At 38.1% G+C, this 10,403-nt stretch overlaps 1 protein-coding gene across 2 annotated transcripts in view; it reads left to right on the plus strand.

Moving 5' to 3' along the window:
- LOC122809624 (cytochrome P450 2J6-like) overlaps positions 1-4,673 on the plus strand; it is a 673,826-nt gene extending 669,153 nt beyond the window's left edge. The window contains exon 9 of one of the 2 annotated variants that reach the window (XM_044081258.1): positions 3,697-3,746. In XM_044081258.1, the coding sequence (XP_043937193.1) occupies positions 3,697-3,731 (35 nt within the window). In that variant the 3' untranslated portion in view covers positions 3,732-3,746. The other variant, XM_044081257.1, reaches the window with a different exon arrangement.
- The last annotated feature ends 5,730 nt before the right edge of the window (positions 4,674-10,403 follow it).

Genomic DNA, 10,403 nt, shown 5'->3' on the forward strand with positions numbered 1-10,403 from the left:
TAGCATCTGATAGGTTACCCTGGGCCTGAACACTGTTCTCCCTCTTGGCCTAGACCTATTGTCATTAGCACCAGCAGCATTGACTTCAGCCTGTAGCACATAAATATGTATCAAAGGGTTACATGTTAAAAGATCGAACTTTTGAAACATCGAACTGCATATGGTCAAGACCAGATGGTCAATGTTTCAAAACATCGATCTTTTAACATGTCTAAAAGTAAAAGAAAGAATTTAGTTAGAAGACTGTAATGCAGGGGGGCAAATGCCCCTGCACCCTCCCACTTAAATATACCAACTCCGAGATCGCGCTACAACAAGGAATAGGAAAACTTCCCATTCTGTGCTGTATTCTCAGTGTAGCGCGATCTTGGAGTTGGTATATTTAAGTAGGGAGGTGTGGGGGGGGCGCAGGGGGACTTGCCCCCCTTCATTATAATCTTCTAACTAATTTCTTACTTTTAGACATGTTAAAAGATTGATGTTTTGAAACATCGACCATATGGTCTCGACCATATGCAGTTCGATATTTCAAACGTTCGATCTTTTAACATGTAAGCATATCAAAGCTGCGGCAGCCCCTAACAATGTGTTAAAATATAACTTGTGTACTCCAGTGGTATTGAAATATTTAGGAAAAACAAGAATGCAGGTTACAGGGATGCTTTATACCATGTTGAATAGCTGTACAGCGTTGGATTAATTAATGAAAATGGAATTCACCTGCTTATACTGTAATAAGCATCTATTACACACACCTGTTGCTTGCTCATCAGTGCTCTAGGTGTGTCTCAGCTAACCCCCGTGCAGCTATGCATAAATGGCAAAATTGTAATTACGTTCCTCTGTTCCAGTGATATTGCCCAAACATTGAGTATAAAAAGGAAAGGCTGCCTACCCTGTACTTGAGCCCAGGACCATCTGCACTCTACTCTATATATACATGTGGTACCATGTAACTATTTACATGACAAGCAAAACAAAAGCTGCCATTCATTCCTCCCTTTCTCATGGGTGCACTATGCTCATCATCGCCTAAATGAGGAAATAAAAAAATCTACAAACTTATTTGAAAAAGACAGACAAGACACATTTTACAAAAAAATTCCAAGGATGATACACAACCTGTGATTTATGCACAGCTGCCGTGCACTTTCACCCCCCACAGACTTACCTGTACAACTTTGAAAGTGTAACCTGACACACACCCTGATGCCATCACTCACTGTTGACATCCACTGAAAACAAAAACACTGTGGAAGTACCTACATGAAGTGAAAATCCTACAGGGTTACTCTTTTTTGGGATTCAGTAATCCCAATGAGTTTTTATCTAATTTGTATCTTCACCATGCTGACATCCTGGAATCTATACAGTTAGTAACCTTGTCAACAGAGAAATGGCACAGGAACACAGTGTCGTAAACACAAGGGAGGCTATTACTTTGCCCATATATCTGCTGCATACTACATATGCTTGCAGTGCAATATAATACTCTTTTTCAGGATGTTTAAACATTTTAGCAGCCTGTATTGCGTACAATCATTCAATTATATTTTTGTTTGGGGGTAGGAGATCAAAGGTGCATTTATTTCATGGCACTTAAAAATGTTTTTTTTATTTTGTAACTCTGATATCTAGCATACACAGTGTGTAATTATGTTATAATATGTGTGGTATTACATGTTTAGGTCAGTTCTGTACAAATTTTAAGAGCTTTTGATTGCTCTTATTTCTGGGTAGACTCCTTTCCGTGGCTATATTCGAAACATTTCCGAATACACGAACAACAGAAACATAGAGTCTACACAGTTTGCTTACAGCTTGTTGGATTGCTCTACCATGTTGGTTGGCTTCATTAGCATAAAATTCACGTACTTATGCTGACATTTGCATGGCACAAAAGCTTCCTTGTTTGCGCATGAGAGCACACCACTACACAGAGTTTAATGAATCTGAAACTTGCCACAGCAGTGTACGCATCATGCTGTGAAGCACACACAGTAAAAATTATCATGTAGGCTTTCATGAAACCCCCAGAGAGTTAAAATTCCATGAAAACCTGTAGGAGCTGAGGACAGATAATGGTATCAAGAGTTGCGCACATAGATTGAAAAAATACACTTGGAAATAGGGGGACTGGCTGCTTTTCAACATTGTGGATGCTAGGATGTAGTATATGTAGAGGAAAAAGGAAAAGAGAATGTGTGAGATCTGAAAGAAGTGAGGAAATTAAGAGTTTCAGGAAAGTGTAGAAGAAGTACAGTTTGGAAAATGGGGGTAACTGTTTTTTTACATATGACTACCAGTGTGCAGGATATGAAGAAGGAAGAGAGAAGAGGAAAGGAAAAAAGAAATGAGAAAGAAACCTGTTATTAAAGACCAATGGCTGAGTCCAGTATGAAAGGAAGAATAGGACATATTTATAAAGACCTGGGATCAGAAAAGAGATGTGAGGAACAGAGAAGCTTACAAAATGATGGCAGCAAGAAAGTAAGTCATATATTAAAGAGAATATGTGGCAAGAAGTATCTATGATGGGTAAGTGGTCTATCAATGGGCATATGGTTTGTATTTCATGCTGTTATATATGTGACATAGGATCCCAAAATGACTGCGGGAAGAGGTAGAATTGGATCCAGTTTTGTTTTTGCACTACAAGGGCGGAAATCAGGGAATTTGCTTATGTGATGAAGTTGTAAAGTGGCACAAGAGAACTGCAAGAGAATGCAAAAGATCTAGACAGGTTTTGGAAAGGAGGTTTCAAACAGATTGGTATTATAACTCTTTAGGGAAAAGTTGATGGATATGAATGGTTTTGAAGAGAAAGAATGGGCATGGTGCTCTTACTAGGGGTAGAGATTCGGAAGGAAATAGCAAAGGAATGGTAAACGAAATCTCAAAAAAATCTCAAACAAAGAAGTGTGGGGATGGGTTCAGAGGATAATGGCGGGGTCACCAAGGTTAGTTGGTAGAAAGTCATGGATTAAAGATAGCACACAGAATGTGAAAGAAAGCAGGAAAGCGACAGGTATGAGCAAAAGTGCCACAAAATGTGAAAGAAAGCAGAAAAAGAGATGGGTATAATACAAATGTGAGGGCTGTAATATTTTGTATAAACAGGGGAAGAAGGAGATATGACAGGGGCAGGAATATGATATATAGTAAAAAAAGCACATTGAGGGAAGATAAGCATTTGACTCATAAGGAGTACATTAAAGTTTAGTTTGAATACAAAAGAAATTATAAAAACAAGTGAATGCAATGGTAACAAAGTTTCCATTCTGCTCATAAACTGAATAGAACTGGACAGGAAATTGCAGCAATTTTTCTTTTATTTCATTTTTTTCTTTTTCTTTCTTTGTTTTTCTTTTTTTGATGTGGAAACATTTTTACCCCTTGCACATTTCCTTTACAACCACACTGTTCAAATATTCAGATTTTGTTCATATGACAATGTATTATTCTGTAATTAGCAAAATATATGTGACTGCCTAGAAGATAATGAATGTTTAATTTCAGTATGATGCGCTCAACTGTAAATGCATTACATTCTGCAGAATATGTTTTTAAAGGATCCCAGGATCACTGCTGAAAAAGGGGTGGGGGGCTTTGTGATAAGTGTGATTACAATAGAGCTGTTTTGAATGGCTATCAAGTTTTCTAAGTCATTTTTCTCATCCTTAATTTATTTTTCAGGTTCTTATCAGCATGGCATACTTTTTATGACATAATTCTGTGCTTGTTCTGTTAAAGGTCCAAGGGTCTGTTTAGGTGAAAACTTGGCTCGAATGGAGATTTTCCTCTTCTTTACAGCTTTACTGAAGCACTTTGAATTCTACTGGCTTGAAAGATCCACAGCACCCAACTTCACATCCAAGTTTGGGGTAGTACAGTCACTGTATCCCTTTAAAGTGGGACTGAAAAGAAGAATGAACAGTTAAAACAAACAAAAAAAAATCTGCAGAGAAAGAGTGTCATTCTCAAACAAAAATGTATTTTATTATTAGTTTGTTGTTTAAATATTAGAATAACGAACTGTGGATATAATCTGCTTTCTAACAGAAATCACATAAAACTAGTTAAATTCTGTCTGAGCCTTTCACATACAATGAAAAGCTTAAATTGTTTCTGCTCAAGTCAAAATGAACAGGGGTAAATCCCTGGCAACAACAACAATTTCCATCAACAAACTAGTTTTTGGCCAAGTCCTACTTTCAAGAACTTAGCTGTTGTATAGCTGGCATGCTCACTTAAGACAACGCATGGAAATGTTCATTGAAGAAATATTAAGATTAACAAATAATACCCATGACAGAAAATGAGGTACTCGTGGCATACAATGTTTTTTTCTTTATAGCATCAGTACCAACTGGATTAATACTCAAATGTTTTGTATACTGCTTTTTCTGACATTTTATGTATAATTACCCAGGTTAATAATTTACATTAGTTGTGATCCACATCAGCCCACTTTCCTGATGAATAAAATAGTAAATAAATCAAAATATATGGTGTATAATATTATTAGTTGTTAACAGAGTTAGTACTTATATTGCTGTTTTGTTTTAGACTCATTGAAGTACATAACAAATAATTATCTACAACAGGAAATGTATTATCAAAGTTATGTAATCACTGATATGTCTTAATAAAGCTTTGTATGACAGTTAGTTTTGGAAACCAGTGAATTTAATTTCTAACTACAGCCATTTGTTAAGTTCTTCTAAACCAACAGCAGTACATGCATTTGCTATGTTTTGAATTTTTGGTTAAATAAATGCCCAAATATCTTTGCCAACCAAAATGTTAACTACTGGTTGCCAGTCACACCTGTCAACATCTCAAATTTCAATATCACAGCAGGGTGCCATAAAAAATCATATTAGTCTGTCAAAAATCATAACACTCAAAATTTATATTATATGTAAATGAATGTCCTAATGGATAGGGACATGAATGTGCAGATTTGATCTCCTGGCAAGTGGAAATCACATAATTAGGACCCTTGTGGTGCTAACAACTGCATACCTATATAGCTGTACCAGAAAAATGTATACTTCCTGCACTGTGGAAAGATGCACATGCTTGCTTTCTTGGTTTCTTACATGCACAAATCATACTATAGTATAGTTAATTGAATTAATGTGTTTGTATATTTTAATTTGCCACAGACATGATTGTGGAATGCTTCTTTTATTCTGCATTTAAATAAAAAAAGAACACAGGAAATATGTTAACCTGGAACTGAACCAGAGCATCAAGCATTTCTAAGCAAGTCAAACACATCCTGAAATGTTCTTGTCCATCTGTACCATTTTCAATCTGATAACTACCTTCCACAGAAAAAGAAAATTATTTTGATTATTTTAGTTCTATACAATACATAGATGTAGTTATAGCAACATCGTAAAACTGTGTTGCCAACAGTCTAAAATATTGCCCATAAACTCTTTCAAATTTTGCACAAAATGCATTGGATTTTTCTGCAGTCCTTTGTCCTTTCTGCTCATCAGAACACAGAAGGTTCATAATGGATAAATACATAAACATGCACACACAAAAAACTCATCTGACTATCAGTTACAGACATTTGTATGAATGTCTACACCTAAGATAGTTGCTTGCAACCCAAATGAATGAATAATTACATAGGTTAGTACTAGACTAACGGCCATTGTAAGCCTAGCCAATTATCCCTTGTGAGACTCAAACCCTGCACCTTGTGTTTATAAAGTAAATACCTTAACCATTAGGCAACACAATGTAACACTTTCAAACTTCTCATGTTCTTCCAATCACTTTCTATGAATCTGAAACAAAGACCCAAAATCAGGGACAGATTTTATATACTGCTCTTATATACTTAGAAAGTTGCCAGTATGGCAGGTTTTGCATTAACAAGCATTTTCTAAAGGATATGAAGTCTATAACCCAGATGCTTGTCATTATTTAGCAACTATAATGCACAACAATTTGCTAGAAAAGCAGAAATGTTATGAAAAGCAGATTAGAAAAATTAGGCAAAATTGGTCATAGTTGAGAACTATATCCTTTACACAAGCGCGCACACACACACACACACACACACACACACACACACACACACACACACACACACACACACACACACAAATGTGACCATCAATTACAGCAACTTGTACAACTGTATACATCCCAGATGTCTGCTTGCACTGAAATTAATGAAAAATTGCATAATCAATGGACCAGAAATGCATCTCAGTTCAGTGCTGTCAGAACCAGGGTCTATGTCATTTAATCGAGTGTTCATATATGCAAATATAAGAAGTTTGAACTGGGAAGTTAAAAAAATTGAAAATGTCGAAGCCGCGGAAATACGAATTCTTTCCTAGGGAAAGAATTTGGTTGGCTGTTTCTGCGGCTTTGACATTTTCTCTACTGTGGTGAGAAATTTATGGATCGGGTTAAGGTAAGTGTGCGAGTGTGATGGACGTTGGGGTTAGGGTGTGGGTAAGGTAAGTGTGCGATAGTGATGGACTTTAGAGTTAGGGTGCTGGTAAGGTAAGTGTGCGATAGTGACGGACTTTAGGGTTAGGGTGTGGGTAAGGTAAGTGTGTGATAGTGGCAGACTTTAGGGTTAGGGTTTGGGTTAAAGTTAGTGCATAGATAGTTGTGTATGCAAGGTTTAGTGTAGGTTTATTAGGTTTTTGGTGTGCTTGTGTTGTGCATGTGTTTTTTGGAACAGCAAATTTTTTCCTTGGGAAATAAATTCGCTGTTCTGAGGTTTTGATGTTGTCATATTTCGAACTTCCAAGTTCGAACATATGGTGTTCAAAATTTTGGAAGTTCAATTACATGACATAGACCCTAGAACCATACATTTCAAAAATCAGTGTCAAAGATCCAATATAAGGAATAGATTTAAATATTACTCATATATTATTAGAACATTTCTATAATAAGATTTTCACTAGCATCTATTTTTTGAAGGATACTATGTCTGAGACTACCATGCATGTCATTATTTTATTAATGTAATTCACAACAATTTCATAGAAAACTGCACATTTTATAAGGAATAGACCAAAATACCTCTCATCTTCCTTGCTCAAGAATTCTGGACAAAATCAAAAATAATTTGACAGGGACAAAGCCAACTTTTTTTTAATTTTATCTATTTCTTAACCTTTTTCTGGGGGGATCTGGGAACGCAGTCTGGTGAAGTGACTTGGTTAAAGTCACACGTTAGGCAAATGGAGGTGTAAGGAATCAAACCCTGTACTTTTAACTACCAGAGATAGTTTATTAATAAATTAAAGCATTAATTCTATGAGCTAAGTGATTTACCAAAAAATGAAAAATTTAATGAAGGACAGGGCAAACGTATGAGCAAAAATCAGAGCTGTTCTGCGAAACTGGGAACAGTTAAGAGGCAGAGCTGTATCCTCGGCACAGGTGCACATGCATGCATGCATACATATAAATGCACATGCACACACACACACACACACACACACACACACACACACACACACACACACACACACACACACACACAAAGAAAATAATAGTGCATATAGTACACCAACCCCAGGATTCATGAAGCTCGGCACAAGGACGGTGTTAGCCTTGCACTGACCGTGCAGCGTAGAAATGGCGCAGCAGCACCACATGCATATTAATGAAGGCATGCTGCCACAATGGCCACGTGCATAGGAAACGTGTGCGAGTGCAGGGGGTGTGTCCAAGCGCTGCACGGAGGCGTGAACATCTCGGCTGCATATGCGCAACCTAAAATGCTGACTAGTACAGCCTGCCTCTAATAGTAATCACTCCTGTCAGTGTCTGTGGATACTGAAATGTATGCAAAGCATACAAGACAGTTTTGCAAACACCAAAATAAAAAGTAAACACAAAGGCATGTAGCTGAATATTGAGTCCCCATCCCTCGAACAAATGACATTTAAAACCCTGTGCCCGTATTCCATTGTAGTGTCGATAGTTATACCAAGTGGAAGCGAAACGCATCGTGTTAATGAGCCACCAATTGCTAAGCCTAGTCCAATGGTTAGGGTTACCACATGTCCCACATTGTGAGGGACAGTCCCCCTCTGGGCAGTTGTGTCCATACCAAAACCATTATAAATGTCAAATGTCCTACGATTGTAGGACATAATTATGTCCCATATTTTATGTAATAGTCCCATACAATACTTATTTCCATATGTAAAATACCTAAATGTTACAAGAAACAGAATAAGCAAGTAAATGAAACAAAATAAGCAACTAAACTGCTACAACAATAAGCTTACATTTAGGCATAAAACTAAAGTACTATCCTTTGTACTGACTGTGGGTATGTGTTGGCCTGTAAATTCTGATGTGTGTCCCGAAAATGTCCCATCTTGGTCATATGAAAAGTTGGCAACCCTACCAATGGTCAGAGCATTCGCCCAATATCTGCCCATTCGCGGTCCAAGTTGTCCTTGTCAGGATGGCCCAAAGATGAATGGGTATTACCCGGGTCTACCCACCATGTCATGAAAGATAAGTATTTGCGTGTAACTATGTGCGTGAAGTACAGCATGTGGAAGATCAAAAATGGTAGGGTAGTCTTCACAACCATATTGATACCAGAGATATGTAGTGTAAGCAATGTGTTCTGTTGACTGTGCCATGGGCCATCAACCAGAGAAGGGATGGATGGTGTGTGTGGAATATTGGGGTGGGGGGTGATGGGTAATGTAATAATTCACCAAGGGGAGACTGGGTTGGATGCACAATAGGTGAACTGGAGGTGCACGAGGGACCAGTGGGTAAATCAGAAAGAAAACCAAAGAACAAACATTCACATCTGCAATACAACCTGACAGGCCATACTGTAGAACACAATCCCACAAACATATGAACATTAAAATGTGCGATGCACATGTACAGAAACGTTACCGGCACATACCCACATAATGGTCTGGCCTGAACTGAGCCATCCAACCCCAGCACACCTGGATACATAACGGAACACCCGTCATCCCCTCCACAACACACCACCCCCCCCTTCCTGACCTTCCACCAAAACCAACCATACTCGGGCTGCTTGCTTGGCACAGCCAAATCTGCACATAGTGACCCCTACTCATATCTAGTAGGCAGTCTCCCCCTAGGCAGTCTCAGAATTGCAAACTATGTATCCCTTACATGTGTAACCCTAACTCATTTTCGTAAAGCCAAAAGAATTGAGGTCATTGGTCCCCACAATTTTTGGATATCCCTCATGGGATAAGTATCTATTCTAAACATTAGACTTGGTGTCATGACATGATGTCCAGTCCTGTAGACATCTGGACACAAGGCGTATAAGCAGTAGTTGTCCACAAGACTGCTCAGCCTCCAGCCGGTCCTGTAGAACCTACGACCCGGGATTAAACACCTGAGTGTGATGCACATCTCCCCATGTGAATTATCGGGAATATATACCTTACACATTCGCATATTGGCAGTCGGATATAGGGTGATTAAGGCGCTTTAAAGCAGACGTAAGTAGGGTTACCACCTGTCCCACTTTGCGAGGGACAGTCCCTTTTTGGGCAGTTGTGTCCTGACCAAAAATAATACAATGGCAAATATCCTGTGATTGTAGGAAATAATTATGTACCATATTTCATGTAACAGTTGCATAAAACAGTTATTTTTGTATGTAAAATACTTAAATGTTACAAGAAACAGAATAAGCAAGTGAACTTCTACAAGAATAAGCTTTCATTTAGGCAAATAAGTAAAGTTCTAACCTTTGTACTGACTGTGGATATGTGTCGGCCTGTAAAATCTGATGTGTGTCCCGAAAATGCCCCACTTTGGCCATTTGAAAAGGTGGCAACCCTAGATGTAAGCGGGTATGCAAGCGTGTATGCGCGACGGTAAGTGGCGGTGATTCAACAGTATGGGAAATGTAAATAAGCATGTAGGTGTATATGCATGTATATGTACAGAACGATATATATCTATATATATATATATATATATATATATATATATATATATATATATATATATATATATATATATGTAGATATGAAGAATGAACATGGTCACAATATAGCAGTCATAATGAATGTGAAGGGAAACAGCAACGGAACCCCCGTAATATTTAGTGCTGTTATATATCAGGATGACCAGAGGTGAGCACACCTCTGCATCCCCAACCACAGGTAGGATGCTAAAAGTGGAACTAACGATGTCCCCGTGCTAAGTCTGACTTTCTACTAGGTACATGGCAGTCCCAGTCCCCAGTCAAACAAGCCTAAACCCGGATGACCACATGAACACTCTGACAATCAAATACACGTATGTGCCAGGACTGTAGGATTTGGAGTTCTGAATATACTTTGAGTGAGTCAACATGCGGCAAGGGTCCAGAGCAGTAGGGA

Source organism: Protopterus annectens, chromosome 8.part0 (genome assembly GCF_019279795.1).
Source record: "Protopterus annectens isolate FY-2018-M chromosome 8.part0, PAN1.0, whole genome shotgun sequence".
Taxonomy (NCBI): domain Eukaryota; kingdom Metazoa; phylum Chordata; order Ceratodontiformes; family Protopteridae; genus Protopterus; species Protopterus annectens.